This window comes from Meles meles, chromosome 9, assembly GCF_922984935.1.
Source record: "Meles meles chromosome 9, mMelMel3.1 paternal haplotype, whole genome shotgun sequence".
Lineage (NCBI taxonomy): Eukaryota > Metazoa > Chordata > Mammalia > Carnivora > Mustelidae > Meles > Meles meles.
Window position 1 is genome coordinate 73938538 of NC_060074.1, and position 21847 is coordinate 73960384.

At 41.2% G+C, this 21847-nt stretch overlaps 1 protein-coding gene across 1 annotated transcript in view; it reads right to left on the reverse strand.

Moving 5' to 3' along the window:
* Nucleotides 1-21847, reverse strand: part of PDE11A (phosphodiesterase 11A) — a 380104-nt gene that overhangs the window by 68567 nt on the left and 289690 nt on the right. The window contains exons 11-13 of the mRNA XM_046018850.1: nt 21298-21444; nt 20951-21058; nt 6081-6190 (exon numbers count right to left, since the gene is read on the reverse strand). Coding sequence (XP_045874806.1) covers nt 6081-6190; nt 20951-21058; nt 21298-21444 — 365 coding nt within the window. The remainder of the gene's footprint in view (nt 1-6080; nt 6191-20950; nt 21059-21297; nt 21445-21847) is intronic.

The window sequence follows — 21847 nt, forward strand, 5'->3', positions numbered from 1 at the left end:
TGCATCCGTTAGGATATATATACCTTATCAAAAAGTAGTCTGCAGAATATTAGTTCTTTGAAATATGAAATGGCATATGGGCAGAAATGAAAAAGGTCCCGTGGTCAAATACATTTGGAAAATGCTGGGTTTAAAAAGTTAAGCTCTTTTTTTTTTTTTAAATTGTAGGATTTCCCAGTGGTGTCAATATGTGAAAATACACTGACTTGGCAGGGGGGAACATCATATGCGGTATTAACCAATTTTACTTTGTCATAAAACCATTTTTTAAAAGAGGCCATGTCTTTCATGTAATACATTTAGTGTCAAGGTATACTTCCAGTTTTTCATGTAAAATATGAAAAGATACCCATATTATTTACATATGGAAAAAAACAAAGCTTAACTCCAGCCCTCATTTTAATTGTCTGTGGTAAGTATATCCATCGTATAAGAGCTCTGGGGCACGCACAATGTAATTACGTAAATATTACATATCCAAATTATGGAGCTCTATATATCTCCAAATTGTGGATATCCATATTGCATATCCAAATCCCAGAAGCACAGGAATATTTATACATGCGATTATTCACGAAGCTCTTTATTGATTAAGTCATCCCGACGTATTGAAGTTTCTCATTTCTGAAATGACACACCAAGGAGAGACTTACTAAAAAGAAAAGTTGAAGTGAAAATTCTTTCCCTGCAGGCATTCAGCACTTTGCCCAGGGAGCAAAAAAATAGACGTGCAAAAACATGCGTAAGTTTGCCAGATGTGCATATTCTTTGAAAGAGAGATGTGATGGAAGTGTGTGGCCATGGCTTATGGGAAAGTTTTAAAAGGAAAACTATGAAAGGTAATTAGGAAATTGAGAATTGCTGGGAGGTGGTGAGGAATGGGATTAGGCTGTCATGGCAGATTAATGTGCCCCAGGATTTCACTTCTGGGACCCGGCCGAAACCGACAAGATGGGTTTTCATTCCCAATAAATGAGTATAAGAGATTATGCTAGAAATGAATAGAAGAAGTCTCCTAGGAGAATATACTATAAAGCTGCTTGGTACTGATATTTAATCATCGGGGGCAGCTGTAATGGAGAGGGGGATGAGTGGGAAAGACAGTCCCTGGAGAAAACAGGAGAGAGGTGTTCACAGAGCACTTGCCAAGCATGGTGGGATGGCCGCCCTCTCTGCCTATTGATCATTCACTGCCTGTCCTCCAATACTTAAAAATTAAGAATAAAATATGAAAATGAAAAGGTTCACTCATCAGAAAGGCTAAGAGAATAAATCATATTGTGCTATAACTAAAGTCACAACTTTTTATCGTAGAGGCATTTTGCATTTTATATAGTAATTTGTCCCTTGCTAAATGTCTCCTGTTTATAGCTTTATATATGAATAAAAGGTACTGTATGCTTTGCCACATAATAATTGGTGCATTTAAATCCCATTTCCAAATCACTTGAAAGGTTGGAATTATACTGTAACTAAGGGAAGGGACTGTTGGTTATACTTCTTTATGTCTCCCACAATGCCTAGCACAGAGTCTTGCACACAAAAAAGCACTCAATTATTGTGGAATAACAAAGGAAATAAGGATTAGATTTCTTCTTAGCACTTTTCTAAACAAGGGCATGCTTACTGAATAAGTCTTATTCTAATCAATGAAAAGGTAATCCCTTCCCCATGATGTAAAATGTCTCTTTTAGTATTCACTGTTGAAGGAAATTTTAACTGAGGTTGGGTTCAAGAGTGACTTGCTTTGGTAGAAGCAGGGTTAATGGACATCCTGTGAGTTGGTAAATCGTGTACAAGATTAATCGTCTCGAGGAAACACGTCAAGAATATCTTGGAATGGGTAGATTTGATCATGTGGTATGAGGATGCAAAAAAAAACTGAATTCTAATATCATCAACTTAATACCTATTTCATATGTTGAAAGTTGTTTAATCTCACACCAGTCACTTGAGACTGGGGACCTTAGTTTCCATTTTTGTAAAATTAAGGTGTTGAAAAAAATACGACTACTAAGGTCTTGTTCAGGTCTTTCTTTTTATGGCTCTGCGTCTTGATTTGCTGGATGTCAAAATATATTTCTGTTTTCTGTAACTCATGTATATGACAAAGCAGCCAATAAACTGGAAGCTCAAAGGCCCCAAATAAGTATTACAAAGTCATGAAAGAAAGTATGGTGCGGTGGTTAAAGAATGGTTTTTGGAATCAGGTAGCGCAGGTCTGAATACCATTCTGCCACATTCTGGGTGTATGAATCTGGTTAAGTTAATTACTTTCCTGAGGCTCAGGCCCTCCCTGTTAAATGGAGATAAAAAGATATACCCTACAAGTGTTTTGGTGAGCACTGGAGGTAGGAAAAACACATTGTAGTTCTTCTCTTGGTCTCAGGTCCTGTTAGTTGCAAAGAACAGAAACCAGTTAGAAGAAGCTTCACCAAAGAGAAGGTTGATTAAGGGAGAAAAGGAACTCTGATGGAGCCCAGTTATCACAGGTGTGGCTGGGGCTCCTGGAAAGGGAGGAGAGCTGTGGAAAGGAGGGATGAAGTCTGCTTTTTCTGTCTTTCTCTAGGGTTGTGCAATCTCTCTTTTCTGTTTCTCTCCAAATACCTACTTTCTTCTCTTCTCTCTGCAGATTCCCTTTCTTGTTTCTCTTAGCTATTGGTGTGGTCATCACAGATTTCCCAGAATAGCAACCTACAGCTGTCAAGCCTCTGTGGATCTGCAGCTTAGATCTCAACAGCTAACTGAGTCAGGATCGTGGTAATCCCTGGCAGATAAAATATGATTAGCTGGGTTTTAATTTACTGTGTTTTCTTGGTCCAAAGAGCTGAGAGGTCAACTAACAAGAAGGGCCGCCACTCCCAGTGTGATACTCAGGCTTTCTCTGGGAAAGGACATTGGTATCTGAGCACATGTATTGTGCACTTAACTGTTAAAAAGAACCCACAAGGTGCTCAGTCTTGTTTAATGAGCATAATTCTAATACCTTTATCTCTTCTTTATGTGTAAGTGGCAGAACGGTAGGCGGCTAGAGAGAGGGTGCTAAAGGAAGATATGCTGACAGTGACGCCATTGACCCAAGAGAGAGAGGCATCCTAAAAAATAATGAAACGCAGACACAGGAATTCAAACATAAGGAGTTGTCAGACCCTGTAATGAGAGTATACTCAGCTTACGCTTCAGTAGGCCCCAGGGACACTATTGTCTTTAGTGCAACATCAAACCTATGTGTATAAAAACTATGTTTTATAACAATCTATAAAAGATTATACTTGTTTAAGAAATCAGGAAACTTTATTGAGCTATGTTAAATACTTAAATTACTTAAATTACTTATCTCATCCATTTATACATTCATCATTCATTTATTCATTCATCAAACATTCCTTGTGTGTTTCTTATGCTCCTGGTACTTGTTATTCATCACAGGTACTCAGGAAGAAGGAAAACACAGCAGTAAATCAGCAATTAAAATGTAGTGAGATGCACGCTTTTGAAAAAGCAGAGGGCATTATGTGGGCACAGAAAATTGACAAGGGGATGGCACCTCAGGGATAAAACTCAGAGGGTGATGCTTTCAGAGGAGTTTCGGGGAAAGGAGAAGGGCATTCCAGGCAGGGGAAGCAGCATACTGGGGAGCAGAGAGGAGACTAAGCAGAACCCCCTCGAGCACTCTAACAGCCCCTCTGTCTGGAACACTGATGAGCTGATGGGAGTGGGGGGGGGGGGGCGCGGCTGTTGGGCCGGAAAAATGGGCAGGAGCCCAACTGAAAAGGACCTTCAGGGGCTAATCCAAGCAATTGAATATTACCCTGAAAGTCACTGGAGGCCAGTGAATGTCTTTTAAGCAGGAGAGTGATCTAGTCAGTTTTGTGAATTATAACGATTTTTCTAGAGTGCCAGGGAGGAGGAAGATTGGAGGAGGGAAATTGGGCTGCTTGTTGTAGCAATCCAGGACGGACATGAAGAAGCAACAGTTACAGTAAGGATGCAAAGATGTGGACCTTGAGGGGTGCTAAGGAGAAGATTGTGGTGCCTTGTGTATTTCTGGTGCTGCCATTCACTGGGATAGAGGAAAAGGGAGAGGGAAAGACTGATTCTGAGGGAAGTGGGGGACTCCAATAGGAAGAGAGCTCTCAGAAGGAGGGAGTGGTAAAATGTGCCCGAGGGCAAGAAGGGCCAAGAAAGAAGGAGAAAAAGAGTGTCCCTCAGTTTTGGGAAAGGGGGCCATTGGTGGCCTCCCCTGGTAAGGTGGCACTAGAAGTCATGTGGAAGACAGGGGCTGAGGAAATGAAGACAACGAACAGGCAACTCTCCAAGAAGCCTGACTGGAAAGAAAGAAAGAGAAAGAGAACGGACGCCGGAAGGAGAAGTGGGGAGTGAGGTGTCTTTTTCAAGATGGGAGAGAATCGTTCACATTAACAGGATGCTGAGCACTAGTAGGAAGGGGAAGCAGACACAAGGCAGAGAAAGGAAGATTGATGGAGTGGGGTTCCGCAGGAGAGGGCAAGGATGGCACCCAAAGCTGAGGGATTAGCCTCAGAGAGGAGGCAGCACAGCCCTTTGGCTGAGATAGGAGAGAAGGATGAAAGGATGGGGCCAGACAGATAAGTTTCTACATGGCAGGGGCGGAAATTGAGGGAGTGCTCAATTGATGGCCTCAATTTTCTCGGTGAAGGAGGAGGCAAGGTGATCTGCTGAGTGGTGCGGGGGTGGTGGTAGACAGGAGGTGGTTCAGGAAGGGAGAACAGTTTGGTACATATAACTGCTAAGGGCAGTGGGGGATGGAGCTGACTAGGGATGCAGAAAGATCCGGGGGAACACAGAGCCGCCACCTGGGTTGGGACAATATATATTTGGTATGTCTCAGACTCTCACAACTGTGACACTTCTCCTAAATCATTTAAAAGTCTAGGTAGAGGAGCAAGAAGTAGAATTGTTTGATTGAACTGGGGCTGAGTTTTTGCAAAGTAGATGTCACAGAAGGTTAAGACGGTCAAGAAATCGTAGCCTACTGAGAAGAGAGGGTCGAAGCAATGGGCTGTGATAGCATCCAGGATGCATAGAGAGGTGTGTAAGATAAAAATTCATTTGCTCGATCAGGAGTAAATGCAAGGTGCCAGGACCGCCAGGCCTCAAACAAAGCGACTGGTGTGCTGTTGACCTCCAATGGCCTATTCACGTTCATACTGTGGTGGTAGATCTGTTCGGGGGCTTTGAAACCCGTCATCTCGCAGTTATCTTACTTCTTTATTGAAGCCTTCCTTAACTTCTCCAGCCCCAAACTTTTTGCTCCGAGTTGGAACTCCCATATCATTTTGTTTGCAAACAGAGAATAAAAAGAACATTGAAACTAGACCCTCAATGTAAGGGTCTAGTGGGAGAGTGGGGTTTTGTTTTATTTCCAACCCCCATACATTCTAAGGCCTTGGCCACAGTGTGAGCTACCAAGCAACAGTTGTCTTGACCCGTCCAAACTGCTTAGGGGCAGATCATTCTGTCTGTGCGCATTAGGTGCTCGCACATCCCCAGTCCTGATGAAATCCTTTGTTTGTTTCTCACCTTTCTGTGGGGGGAGGGATGAGAGCAGCAGAGACCCTCTTCCTCACGTTGCTTTACTTCACTGCAGTTTATACAACACCCACCATTAAAGAACCTGCAAGAGATTCTATTGGGTGAAGAAAGATATTTTGCTTCATAAAATTTCCTAAGACCACTTCTATTTTAATAGTCTTAAAACCTAATTTTGAGAGTGGCAATTCCAAGATGCTTATAATGCCATGAAGGCAAATACTCTGGGAGGGAAAAAAAAAAAAAGCCTTTTAAAATCGGAGCTTTGTTATCTGACTGAGGTCAACAGAGACAGACCAAATCAACAAGCATGACATGAAGGGCAAATTTGCAATTAAAAGAAGAATAGGGAATTATAAAGATAGATGAGCCCCATGACATGCACACCCAAGCCTGTGTGGCCTTGGCCTCCGATGCCAGAAATTAATGCTTGACTCTTTAGCACTCGTCACCTTTGGCTCTGAACAGAAAGGCAAATGCATTAAAATAACAACAATTAGAACACTTACTTAGCTTGGAAGGCATTGTTGGTTCCCCTGTGGTCGAGGTCATGACACAGGCATCCCACAATCACCGCTAAAATTTCCACCTCGGTCAGAATCTCTTGAAACCCTGCAGTCTGGGGAAAAGGGAAAATGGCACGAGTCACTCCTTGGGGCAGGGAGGATGGATAAGATTCGTCCCCTCAGCAACAATCAGCTCTGTTTTCATACTCACATCATTTAAGGAAATGATTAACTGCCACCCCCTTCGATGACAGTCAGTTGGGTGGTCAGTTGCACAGACTAAGGTCCCCACGAGCTAGTGATGAATTAGCCAGCTGTTGTAGTGGCCCACCCCGGCACACCAGGACACAGTTCAGACTATTTGTTCCCTTTTTAGAGAAGAGCCTGTGCTATCCAGATACGGTGACATTTTGGCAGCAGCCCAGAGAAAAATGTGTTTTGTGATTCTATGTGGCAATGATGAGCATCAGGCACGAGGATGAAAGGGGGCTGTGAATCGAGAAGTGAAAGCTACACCCACCAGTGGCCACTCCAACGAAGGCAGGCAACAGAAAACACCTTTTATGTACATATTAAAAGAAGAAACTTAGAGCTACTCGAATTGCTACATAATATTCTAGAACTTACCTTGTGACTACCTTAATTCATAATAGGTTGGAGGACAGATTAAATTCAAATGAGGCAGGCAGGGTAGGTCTTGAAAACCAGGATTTGGCAGAGGATTAGGCAACACAGATTGAGGACCAGGTGGAGTGTTATTGTATGGAATCCTTTTTTTCTTAGCCTCTGGTAGCATGCTCGAAGAATGCGTAGGCTGGGTGCGAGATCTTTGGGGAGCAGTGTGATGTAATTAGGGAACCAACGCTTGTTGATTCCTGCTGTCTTTCGGTTAGCTTAGAAGAGGAAGTGAGCCTCTAGAAACACAAGTCCATGCATTTTCTTGACCTAAAGCCTTTATGTCTTCCCCTTTTTCCTTAGTTAAGTCTTCCATTTCATTACTTATTAAAATCTTTATCAGAGGGCAGGGGGAGGGGAAAGTAGGGTTCACACTGCTTCCTTTTTCATGTATGTTTTTTCCCCACACCTTGGACCACTAGATAGTGTCTATAAGACACTTCTTTAGAGCAATGAAAACTTTGTTTTTTAATTAATTATGTTTTTATTGCAGAAATAACTGAACAATAAGTCTCGGTGTTGACAATTTTATTTTTAAAAAATTAAGTTGGATCCCCTGTTACATTTAGAAATACACATAATTTGGGGCACCTGGGTGGCTCAGTGGTTTAAGCCTCTGCCTTCGGCTCGGGTCATGATCTCAGGGTCCTGGGATCGAGCCCTGCATCGGGCTCTCTGCTCAGTGGGGAGCCCGTTTCTCCCTCTCTCTCTGTCTGCCTCTCTGCCTACTTGTGACCTCTCTCTCTGTCAAATAAATAAATAAAATATAAAAAAAAAGAAATACACATGATTTCCCTAGCATAGCAAATGGGAATGTTTATAAATTGTTGGGGGGGTTAAATAGCCCATATCAAAGCTGTGTGCGCCCCTTCATTCTAAAATTTGGAGTTGGCTGTTCATTTTAAGTTAATTTTATTTTACTTGTAGTATTACCTGAATAGTTAAAAAACAAAAATCAAATCATGGTAAGAGGCTTCGAATCAAAACCAGTAGTCTCTCACCCTTCCCCTGTCCAGATTCCCAAAGGCGCCTAATCTTTCCTTTCTCTAATTTGGTAGTTATTTCCTACCATATTTCTAGATAGTATGTCCATATTATTGGCACTTGGTTATTCATAAAGTATGTATATAGTCCTTCCTCTCTGCCGACATTGTCCTAAGAGCTCTGCAGCTGTTTCCCTGACTTAATTCTCACCACAGCCCTGTGAGGTAGGAACCACTGTTATCCCCGGGTATAGATGAGGAAATTGAGGCAGAGAAGCTAAGTAACGTTCCCAAGGACTCACAGCTATTATGTGGCAGAAGTGGGCAAACTCCCAGCATCCAGCCGCCAATCTCCCCTTAAACACTGATGTCTTGGTCTTGTGGTGGGTGAGAATTCTCTTCCCTTCCTCTTTTCCCTCACCTCTCACACTCACAATGCAATCCAGAGTCACATTCCATAAATATTCATGACTGAGCCAACTAGTATTCAAGGATTGTTTCCTTTATGATGTAAATGTTTTTATTTCCTGGAGTTAAGATTTCCTTGAACATTGAAGTCTTCTCACCTTCTACACAACTCTCCAAAGGGTCACGGTGTTTCTTCAATGCCTTCCTGTCCTGGGGACTCCCTGCGGTAGCCTGGTCCTGCTCTTTGGTCTGATTCTCTGTGGGCTGCCAGTTTTCCTCTCCTGGGGTTGACCTCCAGGGTCCTGCATCCCAACCTCTCTCCTTCCTCAGTTCCTCCCTCATTTCGCAGGAGCAAATCTGCCAGTGGCTTCATGAGAAAGGGTGTTAACTTTTCAACACTGGGGAGTGTGTTAACTTTGGAAGCTTTGCATGATTGAAAATGACTTTATTTCTCTATTCAGTTGTTAGCTTTCCCTACAATTCTAGCTTGCAACATTTCCACTCCGAATTTTGAAGGATGGCTCTGTTGTTTTCTACTTCTGAAGTTGTTTTTGAGAAGTATATCCAATTTTTATTCCTAACAAATCAGACTTATTTGATTTTCACTTAGAATCCTCTCTCTATCTCTGGGTTTTGGCAATTTCACAAAGATAATGCTTTGGTTTAGAACTTCTTTCTCCATCGTTTTGCTTGGTGAGGATTTTGCAACCTGGGGACTCATTTTCTTCAGTACAATGTTTCTGTAATCTTATTATTTTTTTTTTTTAATTTCCTTTCCCCTATTTTTGGGGTCCTATTTGAATAGCACTCCAGTTGGTTGGATGTTGGGCTTCCTGTATTGATCTCTTCATACTCTTGTCTCTTCTTTCCCGTTGCTCACATTGACTTTTCCCTCTTACTTTCCAGGAGTCATCATTTGTAAGCATTTTATCTGTTGCTCCTTTTCTCATAGCATGCTCTTCTCTCATGGATGCATTATCACCTCATCTTTTGGAAGATAATCATTATAATTCCTCTGAAATTCTCTTCTGCTCCTTGATTGCCTCTTTCCTCTGAACTCCTTTTCTCTGCGTTTGCTGGTTTCCCCCAAATGCCTGATATCCTTGAGTGTCTACTCATATAAGAGTAAAGCATTATGATGTTCACCTCACACCAGCACATGGAGGTGGTGTCTGTAGATTTCTGGGCCTTACCACCAGGTGAGCAGATGGCCAGCTGTTCTTCTGTTGGAAATCCCCAAATGTCAGTATCTAAACTCATTTTCTCTGGACTTGCCAATCTCTTGCTTGGAAATGGTGTAAACATGGGTGTTGGCATTTTGAGAAAAGAGAGCTGTATCTTCTCATCTTTGAGAATGCAGACTTTTGCTTAATTCTCTCATTTTCAGGGTGTATCTCACCTCAACTTTTCTTTTGGTGGTGTCCCCAAGTCTGGAGCCTAGTTTCTCCAGCAAATATTCTGGTTTTCTGCATAAGTGAGGGGAAGAGTAGCCCTCTGACTACATGGAGAAGGGGTGGAGACTTTGGGGCTCAGAGTTTTTGGCACCCATTCACTCCACTCCACTCAATTAAAAAAAAAATTATCTGATACCTCCAGTTCCTGAGCCTTGATAGATTCTGGAGAGATGTTTCTCACGTGGACTATTTCCTCTAGTGGTTCACCTTGAAGGCACCTGGGTAGATCTTCCTTTTCTTTGCTAAGCTATGAGCCATCCTCTCTCCATTTTCTGCCTTCATATATTATGGTTCCATAACATATGGAATTTGTATCCATTTCTTGTTCTTATTTTGGGAGGGTGATTTTGAAAGAAGGAATATAAATGTCTTTATATATCATCTCTGTCATCATAGAAACTGTAAGTTAGCTTTGTTTGGTTTGGATCTGCTCATTATAAGTAAGTCCTCAAAGCCTATAATATATGACATAATTATCCAGAATACTGTAGAAATCAGTGCTGTAAAAAACAATAGAACTGCACTAAAATTTACAGAGGTTCTGCCTGTGAAAATATTATTGATTAGAATGAGCTGATGAATTAGAATAGTAAGAATAAGGATAATGTTAAAGCAAGGTAATTAGACTAGAAATTTAATTAGAAGATGAAACTGAATGCCTCTAATAGACTCAAGATCAGAATCCTGAGTCATTTTTAAGCCATCAGTTATCATCCATTATATAATACGATGGAATGTATTTTACTATAATGTTCTATGCCGCCAACCCCCCCCCCCCCCCACCTCCCTTGCCCCTTCTTGGGAACCCACAAGTAGGTCTTAAACTATTTGGATCATGGATACTTTTGAGACTTTGATAAAAATCATGGCTCCTCTTCCCAGAAATTATTCTATAAGTTTATGGTATTCAGAGACCATGGACCCCACCTCTAGATCCTCAGAATGAAGAGTCCCTGAAGTCCAGCACACTTGCAGTCACACAGAACATATTTACCTCTCTCATATTTACCTGAATTACTGAAGCAGCACCTATCTCTTGACTGTGATTTAAAGCTGCCTGGTAAATGGCTTCTGAGAATCATCAGGCTTGAAAAGTGTCCACCTGCCAGTAAGTGTCCATTTGCCCCTCCCCCCACATCCATCTTCCTTCGCGCCCTCTCCATTCAGACTTACACTGACCCAAGTTGAAGAGAAAAAGTCAACTGCCTGCTGAGGACAATGTACTTTCAAAAGAAAACACAGTGGCAGTGGAAAGTATATTTTAATGTATTTGTCCCCTGCCCGACTCTATTTTATTCTTTTATTTTCAAATACAACTATATCTTTTCTGTTCCTGACCCAATAATTATGGATTTTACTGACTATAAATATACTTAGATATACACTATATCTAAGTGAAGAAACAGTCAAGTCATATAGACCCACTTCTCACGTCACCCTTTCCAGAAAAGCCTGTGACTACCCTCTGAGCAGGCTTCCAGCGATTGTTCTTCCTTGGGCTAAAACATACGCTGGGATAATCCTACTCCCAGCCACCCAAGCATATAATCACTGGCATCCAAAGAACCCAGACAATTAGACTGATTCACAGGGTATCCTAGTCTACCCAGTAATTTCCTATCATCTGATCAACCAGCTAGATATACTATCATTTCCAAGCTGACCCCTCTAGCGAGTGGAGGAAATCATGGGCAGAGAAAGATAACTGCAGCTTTGCTGCTCTATAGAATCCAAAAACGTCTAAGAAACAAGAGGCATGATATCAACACAATCTAGATGGTGCTATGGAGGCTTCACTCACTTAACAAATGTTATTAAATGCTTATTGTATATCAAGCCACTGGTGATGGGGATAATGATTTCATATCTGAGAAAAGGCTGAGGACAACGCTGAGAGCAGACTACAGTTCTTTAGTGCTGAGAGAACACCAGGTACTCTTCTACATACTTCGAATCTAGTAACTCACTGAATCCTTATAAGAACGCTTGAAGGGAGATGCTGTTCTTATCTTTCATTTTACCAACGAGGATACTGAGGCTCTGAAACGCACTGTTAGAGTGTAACAGAGGTGGATAGGAGCTCAGGCAACCTGTCTACCGAGGGTGTTCTCATCCACTCCGCTACTCAGCCCTCTAACGTGAGGGCGTGGGTGTGGTTAGGGGGCTTTTAAACACTCTCCTGATGATACAGTGTTAGATGACATGGCTTTAAAGGATCAACTGAGGTGTGCTTTATTCCACAGATGCTGTTATCCTTGAGTGGTGATTGGCGGATAGCACAGAGCCACTGAACGTCTTACCCCTAAGCATGAGCTCTGACGCATCAAGAGGGAACTGATCATAGTGACGTACAAATGAGGTTTGGAGAGAAAAGAAAGATACAATGGTTTATATGTAACATCCCAACTTTACTCAATACATGCATAAAAAAAGGACTGTCAGGACATCAAAATGTTACCAGTAATACGATCACAGTTGACTTAAAAATTTTCCTGTGTGTCCAAAATTTCCATTAAAAAACATTTATGCATTAAAATAATATATATAATTATATAATATATGTTATATATAACATATATAAAAATATATATATAATATATATGTGTGTGTGTATGTAAATTCTTTTTTTTGTTTTGTTTTATTTTTTGTTTTTTGAATAAGCCCATGTTTCATCAAACTGTCCTACCCTGGAACAAAATAGTGACAACCTCACAAGTATCATTCTCTCATCTATTCATCGAGCAAATATTCATTAAGCATTTTCTCCATGATAGGCATTAGGGAAGCACTAACACCCTGAAAAGTGTCCGTTCATTCATTGATTCAATGAGCAAATACTTATGAAGCCGTGTACTGCTCCAGGCATGAGAAAGAGAGTTTGGAAGAAGACAGGCATGACCCTGGCCAGCCCAAGCAGAGCTGTGAAGGTCCCTTTTCTAGAGAGAAATCATCACAGCACCGGCCGAGTTTTTTGGAGAGAGTACTGTTGGAAGAGGTCAGCCACCCCTGCTCTGTTTCTGGAAAAGGTAGACTATGGACCGCAAGCCCCTTTGTCGTATGTTCAGCTCCGGCCTAACAAGCTGAGAGAGTGATGCCAGACATTTCTGCCTTCACATTAGTTTTTGCACGTCTGTGTCAGAGGTACTGAATGATGAGGGATTTCCTGAGTTCTTCCTGTTGATTTCAAGATCTAGCAGGTGGCAGACTAAGAAGGAGGGAATCCAGTGATGTACTAGGAATTCCTAATGGTCGTAGAAATTCCAAACTGAAAGTTTTTGGCTCCGAATGTTCCTCCACGATGCTGACAGCTGGGCACTAAAGAGAGCCCCCAGTGGATTGACTCAAGTTGAGGGGGAACGCGATTAGTTTTTGTAGACTTTCTTCTCCCTTTCATCTTTCTCTCTTTTCTGGGTAAGAAGAGCTCAGATCATTCCAAGGGGTTTAGAAGACCATGGTTTCTCAAGGAAGTGCCCTCTAGAAGAGTCCCTAATCTCCATCATGTCTCAGCGGACCTATAGATGACTCCAACTTCAAAGTGATGTGAGCTTGGGGCGCAAATGCAGCCCTTGGACAAGAAGCTTTTGATTTCTGGTTTTCTTAATGTCTAGTGTGCAGAGTGTTGCAGGGTCACTTTCTGGGGCCTTTGTTTGATATGTTATTAAAATCAAATTTACTTTAGCCGAAGAGCACTCTTCGAGGGTTTCATTGCAAATGCCACATACCAGATGCTCATGTCTATCTGTGAAACTTAGATCTGCGAGCAAGAACCAAAGGCTCTATGAGAAGGGTGCCTCCAGTCACCCTCCCAACTGAGCACATAGACTACTGTGGGTGGGTCTCAGCAGGGAGGGCTGTTAAGGCACGTGTTTGGCCTCCACAGGCACGTACAACAAGCCCAGCGTGTTTCTCTTTGGGCCTCTGTTTTGTTGGCTTCAGGATGGAATGGGTATCTCTCAACATACAAATCCAAGCAGCAGGCTGACAGGCATCAACGTTATTCAACTGCTCCCAAGCAATGAGTTTAGGCAGAAGGCTTTCTCAAGCTTTCAGATGGAAGCAGATTTCAACAGCTTACCAAGAGTGCTTATGAATAAATTTACACTACTTGATGCCATAGTCTATCTTCTTTTTAAAACAGGATCCTACCTCTGCCAACCAGGGCTGATGGGGGATGAAAACACAATGGGGAGGAGAACAGGAATTCATAGCCACAATCCCCTACTGGGGGGGAAAAAAAAACCCTACTGCACAAACCAGAACATCTGGATTTAATGGTCGCATCCCTTTGGCATTTATAGTAATCTTCATCTGCCAGGGTTTCTGTGCTAAGCTGGAAAAGAGGCACTTTAGCCCTATTTTTGAGGCCCAGGGACGAGAACACTTTCAGCCATTAGGGGACCACCATCCAACATTATGTTTACATATCCCCTTCACCAAAGCATGTAATGTAACACAAACCAGTTGTAGTTTGTCTAATTATCCATGGGACCAGGGGTAGTTTTCATCAAACTTGCCTTTCTTTCTCCTCAAGATAAATGCAGCCAAATACTGATTTAAATCTATAGTGACCCTTCCCTTATCACGCTAAGAGTTGGGAAAATCTTATAGTCTACATCAAAATACTTTCTGTTCCAACCAGAAGCCTCTAACAGCACTTGTCATCAAACGGTAAAACCTACATCATATTTTGGATACACCGTGGCTGTCACCCTCAAGTAATGTTCAACTGTTTGCCCATGTAAGTCTGAGACAGGTGAGGGAGCAAAACTCAGTGGTCTGTCTGGTGTAATTGCATATGTTGAATGAATGATGTATGAAAAAAATTGAATTGATTTTAATAAATTTTATGGAGTTATTTTTTAATGGCTTCCAAGACTTAATTTTTAACATACCTATTACCATAATTTAAAAAAATTATTCACTTTGGAAAGTTGAAATCGTACAAAAAATAGAATACTATAATGAACTCCCATGTCTTTATTATCCAACTTCAACAGGCTCCGTGGTTTGCTGGTCCCGTTTCATCTATGTGTTCTGTGTGTTCACATGCATGGGTTGTTTTGTTTGTTTGTGTCCTAGGGTCTTTCAAAGCAAACCTCCAGCATCTGTCAACACTCTTTATCTCATTCTCAAGATGTCCAGATGTAGTCAAATAAAAACTGGCCGAATAGCTCCTCTCTCACATTTTGATAAAATGTGTAAAAAGATATACAAATGGTATAAGGGAAATTTCAGGGTGGCTTTCTTAATAAAACTTGGAAAAAAACAAAGTTTCTACTTCAATTTAGATAATACAAGGACTACATATTGGTGTGCACACAGCACCCAGTGTATTTCAAAAAGAAACAAGAAAAAGCATGTTGGATTCTTAAGGACTGAGCTTTCAACACTAAAAATATACGTGCTTTGTGATTCTTTGAGGACAAAGATTTTTTGTTTGTGTTTAGAAAGGTGGTTTATACTTTAAGATAAATTACTTGCGCACTGAATATAATACAGCATGTGGTTTGTGAGCACAGAAAATGAGGCAGATCACTTGGTGAGCATTAATTGTGCAGAGACAGACCTCTCCAAGTATGAGAAGCCAGGTTGATGAATTTCAAGATTATGAGGGCTCTTCAAAGCTTACCCAAATTTTTATTAGCCATCATTGAGCCAAAATTAAACACCGGACTCACGAAGAATTAAAACTTTTTAAAGCTCCCAGTCTGACACCTTGAAGTGCCAGTTTCCAGCCCCACAGAAGTGCCATCACTAAGTTATAAACCGGGGAGAATAGAGGCTGTGATGAATGACCACAGCTTTGCTGCCGGGTCTCCCTGACCTGGAGGACTCGGCTGGTGTCATAAAACACAAAGCGACAGATTAAGCAGTTTACCAACACCGTAAAAATCTCAAGAATAAATTCCCTTTAATCAAAAATCCTATATTGTAACGAGGCAGCCAGAGCCCTGAAACCACATTCATTTCCTCCCAAGCCTGTGTCCATGAACGAGAGCTTATACGCTCTCTGAAATGCCGGACATGATTATGTTCATACACTTTTACAATTTACATGTCCTAAGAAAAATACCCAGCTCTGGCTGATGGTGCGGGAGAATTTATTTTCACTAGGAAGGGAATGACCCATAACTCATGAATGGCAGCGCTTAAAGTGAGTTATGGAGGTTACTCTCCTGTGTGAGGAAATGGATTGGTTTCTCCTTCTGCCCAATTGTATGTTTGGTTATTAGCACACCGGGTTCTTAATTATGTGCGGCTTTGCCTTTTTTCTTTTATAAAATAAATGTGGATAAAGGGAATGTCAACTAGAAGCATGGAGTGCCTAATTGGGGCTCTCAGAGGTGGCCAGAGAGAAGAAAAATAGAAACCTTCCTAAATGATGAAAAGGCAGCATTCTGAAATGTAATTTAAGCACAGTATTCAAACTGATTAGTGCTCAGGGCTGATACTCTGCAAATACACTGAAAATCACTCCTTTCCTAAACTGAAAATTTGCCATCTTTGAAGTTACACTAGAAGTCAAGACATACCTACATGAAGATTAAAGAGCTGGTTTTTCTAACATGCTGATTTTATCGCATTCTTACGATGATGCTGCATTTATTTTCAAGTAAATACAGTAGTTGCTCCTTATATGAAAAGGAAATACAATGTGAAAATGGTGTTTGATGATTATAAACATGCTCATTGTCTGTTACTTTAATAGGCAGTTACAGAACAGAACATGTAGATCTCCTGGACCTCTCAATATGACAATCTACAAAAAAAAAATTTAGATTTCTGTTAAGATTAGGATTCTGATTACTTAGTGAAAATATTTTATTTAAAAATTTAATAGGTTCTAAAAACATTTAATTGGCTCTGTCCTTCTTGGGAGGCCGGGGAGGGGGGTCAGGGGGGAGGGAGTGGGGGAGAGTTCCAATTGTGTCTCTCAGATCTCCTTCCAGAATAAATTTTCTATCTCCAAAATCAAGGACTTCTCTGAAAACTGCAGACAGCAGACAGCGCCTTATCCTCAAGCTGAAGAAGAGGATGGATTTTTCTCCCTAAACGTCCCTTCTGCTCTCTAGTTTGAATTATCAATAAAATGATTTGGCTTATCTCTGAAAATAACCTTGTTGACAACACAAATATGGACTTCAACAGGCTACCTCCACATTTAAGATTTAAGAAGCTCCCAGTAAATGTCAGGGGGTGTCAATGTGTTTGCTGTGATACTTGGTTATTATTAGTGTTTAACTGCGATCCCCCACCAACGCCATGCCGCCAGCCCTGCCGTAAATTTTAATGCGATCATGTGCTCTTCCCTTTTCATATCCCGTGAATTCTGCAGGATCATAATATTCCAAATGAACCCGAGCTGAACCTCAGTGCGATATAAAGAAAAAACAAGATTTCTAACGGCGATCGTTGTTCATCGTTTTATAGTTTTTTTTAAAAACTGGACACAAGGCAACATGAATAATATTACCCTCAACTAAATGCACTCATTCAAATTAATCTCTTTTGAGCCCGACAGGATGCGGGGCATGGCCCAAAGTGCTAATGAGTACATTTATGGGATAGTAAAGAACACCGACTCTTAAGGAAACCTTTCCACCCCACCCCCCACGCCTTGGAGAATCTGTCTGAACTCATACATCATTTATAAAACCGAAAAATGTCTCCGCAACCTTGGCACCGCCGCATACCTTTTATTTCACAGAATGCAAACAAAAGCACAGTTGTTTTCTCTATCTGGTCTGCATTGTGAATAGAAGAGATGTTGTTTCTCATTGTTCATTATGTATGTGCTTAATGGAATATTTATTCTACAAGCTTCCATAGATAAAGAGAATTTGTGTGATTTTTCTTGATCTGCAGGTTTTTATTCCTTGTTTCAGCCCCAACAAGTAACTGGCAGGACGTGCTGCATTTAGCCAAGGAATTCAAAATATTTGGTGAATTCTAGCTACCTAAATATCTCTAGAAGCAAAGGATAATGTTAGAGCTTTCATTTCAAAATTGGGAATTTCAGGCCAGAGGTGTGGAATAAATTAGTCATTAGCAGGGTTCCCAGTGAACTAAATTTCCACCGTTTTATATCAAATTGCTTATTCTTCAAAGTAGTTCATTTTTCCTCCCTTGTAAAGGAACAAAACCGATTTGTTACCTAGACATGAGGTTAAATACTTTTGTAAAACATAATTCTGAGTCAATAAGTTTATCTTCCATGTTCAAAATGATTTTAGGGTTAAAGGTTTGGAAGCTGGTGTGTAGATTTACTATTTGCTTGTCCGGTTGTACATGGTGTCATAATTTGCTCAGCAATGGCACACAACTATGCATCTTCCCACTCTCAGAGACAGATGGGTTTAGATAAATACACACACGCACAGATACAAGGTCACATGGAGAAAGTTGTATTATTCCCGTAACAGCTCTGTGGGCAAGGCAGTCATAATACAGTCTGACCTGATAGGAGAGGCTTTTTTGGGACACACTGGCTTTGTTGGTGCCTCTATTAAGAAAAGAATGTGGGAGTGTGTGCCGCATGATCTCCTCTCCTAGGAAAAAAGAAGTACTTTCAGGGAAGGTTGGGAAGATTTTTTTTTCCTCCTTGCCTGGCAACTGCCTGGGAAACTTTGCCTTGGAGCGCCATCTAGAGGAAAATTCAGCATATGTGCACTTTCTTGGCTTTGTGACTCAGGCAGAAAGAATCCAGTGGTTAGTAGGTGTATTATATTTTTTCCTAACTCAATACATGGCAATAGAATATGAGATAACTAGAATGGAAATATAATCACTAGTGATAACAGAACAGTGAAATCCCCACTAGTCTTCAGGAGAGTCTAAAATGTTAATGCCCATTCACTGAAGTGAGGTTATCATTTTGCCATAAGCTGAGGTCTTATTCCAGAAATTAGAACTGATGAGTCAATTAAATTCATTTTTTCTTCACTGACCAAGTAATCTTTTCTCACCTATGTAATTATTTTCTTAGTTAAAAAATCTCATTAACCAGGCTGCCCATGGTCATGTTGAAGAGACTGCTTGTAGTAGGGACAGAAGTTGACATTTTCAACCTATTGTAACCGTTAGTCAAATTCAGCAAAATTTAATGGGCAGGAAATAATATCTTTTCCAGATGTGGCTTCTCAATTCAATAGGAGGGAGAAAAAAAATAACATTCACCAGTGTATTCTTTTTAAAGCCAGGGTGGGAACTTTAGTAGAGAATTCTCCCATTTTTTAGCTAACATTGATACAAAAACAAAACCCAAGCCTTCTCACACAGGGCTACTCTTCAAGGTTGCTGAGTATACTTGCAAAAACAAATATACCCTTGAAGGATTCTGGCAGCATGAATACCTCCGTTGTCATAACAGAGTTTGAGAGTTCTGCTTTCTTCCAGTTCCTGAAAAGGATCAACATCATCTGTATTTTGGAAACATATAGTGAAGAAAACTGGGTATGTATTTCCTTTTACTCCTAAGCGTCCTCCCTGACCCTGCTGCTCTTGCTAACTTCCCCCACCCCAACTATTTGAAGGCTTGTTGTTGACGTTTGTCTTTCACATCTCTAACTTATAACAGCAAAGCCATTCCTTTTTCCCTTTGTCGAACAAGGCTCCTGCTGACTTATTTTTGGCAATTCACCGTAAATCCATAGGTTCTCCAAAATAACAGATTAACAATTTCTTCATTGAATGTCTTCTGTGAGCCAGATGCATAAACCCTGCACACAGGAAAGGATTCCTTGTCTACTGAGACCTGATATGGAAAAGCAAGATGAAAGCGGTTTTATTCTGTTTTGTTTTTAAGCAACATTGGCACTTGAGCAATTAAGGCTAATAGTTCAAAGTATCTTCCTCCCTTATTTGCCTGGCCAACTGCTTTCACGGGGTATGTTCCAGAAGGACAGGGTCAGTCCAGTTTTTTCCAGGTCAGTCTGCTTGCTCCTTTAGCAGTTGAAGATCCAAAACAGAAGTCCTCCAGTGTAAAAGTGAAGACCTTTTTGTCCCACCTTCTCATGCTAAATGCACACTGGAGTTCAAGTTAATCTAACACACATCTGTTGAAAACCTACCAAGTGTATGAGGGCATGGAAAGTGCTGGCAAGACCCAGGAAATAACTGTTGGACAAGCAAATGAATGTTGTTGAAAGAATAAGAAATGATCTCTTTGGCCTCAACCTGCTGACTCTATAGCAAAATAAGTGATCTGTGACTTAAGACACACAGCAGAAAGAAAGACGTGTTGTACCAGACACAGTGCAGAGATAGAAGTAATTACTGATGCTTAGGGATATAGGGGAAGACTCTGTGGAAAACTGGCATAGATCAGTGCCCTCAAGGATGAGTAAAATTTTCATAGGAAGAAAATGGGACAGAGCAATTCATAAGGAAGGAGCAGAACAGTTGTTCATTTGACCAAAGAAAAAGGTATATCATTTGGAGTTCCCTATTCTGGGCTTAAATTTTAGTGTGGGTACAAAGATGTAAGGTACTTAGGTTTATGTTACAATAATCTAAAACTTGTGTTTTCTTCCATTTTGTATGGTAAATATGTTGATACATGCAAATATATGTACATATATGTGTTTATATACATATGTGTATGTGTATAAAACCAAGAGGCCAGAGAAGCCAACATATTTAAGCTAGAAAACATTTTACTTGATTACAGTTTAACAGTGTAAGTGGAGGTAAGGCCAAAACAAGGCTTATTCCTTGGTTTCAATCTTTGCCACAAATATTTGCTTTTAGTTAAATTTCAAGACTTACTTCTGGCTAGTGGCTCTAACCATCTCTAAAAAACCAGATTATCACTTTCCGTGGGTGACCCTGTAGAACAGAAATTTTAGGCCTGGTGTGCCCCAAAGGCCTAACAGCTTTTGCTCCCACTACTTCTTTCCCTTGGCCTCCCTGGGCATCTCACAGATTATCATTCTTCCAGGATTTCCACGTTCTGGTGGGCAATGTCACATGGCCTGACTACGGCTTTTCACCAGCTGACAGTTTTATCCAAGGATCCCTTTGTTCTGTTACTCAGGCCTCTATCCACTGCAGAAAGATTACTTTGAAAATCCAGGCACTTCTTTGGTAAAAGGAACCAGTTCCCCAAGATAAAACATAGAAAAGAGGCTCACGCAATCATGCCAAGACTACATCTACTTTAGGGTGTCAGTGATTTTACTCCTTTAAAGGCCAGAAAATGTTGTGAAATATACATTCCCATAACCGGGGCAGGTAAGTTCCAGTGTAAAATAAATCATGTGGCAATTTGTCAGAGAAATGGAAATGTGAAGGAGAAGGCCTACAGGTCCATACACGTGACAGATGACCTTCCACCACCACCAAGCACACTTACGGTCAGCATCGCAAACATCAGTTGGCATACGTTGAAGGCGTGTCTCCAGTTGTGGTAGAGAACCATTCGATAATTTTTCCTCACAGTCAATAACCACCTACACAGTGTCTGAAATGGGAAGGGAAAGGTGTAATCAGGTGCATGGACGTGTCCCCAGTGGGCTGTTATCAAAACAGTGCGTTACATCTGAGTGACCTTCACCACCCAAGCGTCCTTCCACAAACCTCCCAGGGTCCTCACGGTAATCCCAGGAGGGGTACAGGCTGAGTGATGTCATCCTCTAGTCGAGTTTGGGAAACATGGCTACCATGTTGACTCAGATGGATCACCCTGTTAGAACATCTTACCTCATAGTCAATTTTAAATTTCTGTACCATCCCCAGCTCCATGAACATCCGGAGAGCGGCTGTGATCATGGCGTCAACATCGAGAGAGAAGTCATCAAAATGGATGTCATTGATGGCAAGTTCTGACACCAGAGGGACGTTGGCTGCCTACAGAACAGAGGCCATAAGTCAAGCCAAGTTCACCAGCTTTTCCAAACCCCTCATCTTGCTCTCCTTTCCTGCTTATCAGACATGCCACATAAATCAGACCTGACCTGCACTTACACTCCAAGACAGCTAAACTCTGAGCTCGAAATGTCTTGTTTCCCAACTGCAAATGCCCCAAGCAAATGAAGGTGGGGGGAGGAAGGGAAGCTAATCTGAAGAAAAAATATACACACTGGATCTCGTCTGCAGAATTTAGAATACAAAGCTGTCTCGGTTACTGAAAACTGCAGTCATACAATATATTCTGATGCATATTACAGAGCTCTAAATGCAAGAAACATCTGGGCAGCCAGCAGCTGTGAATTTTAATTGCTGCTATTCAGAGGAGGACATGGGAACACAC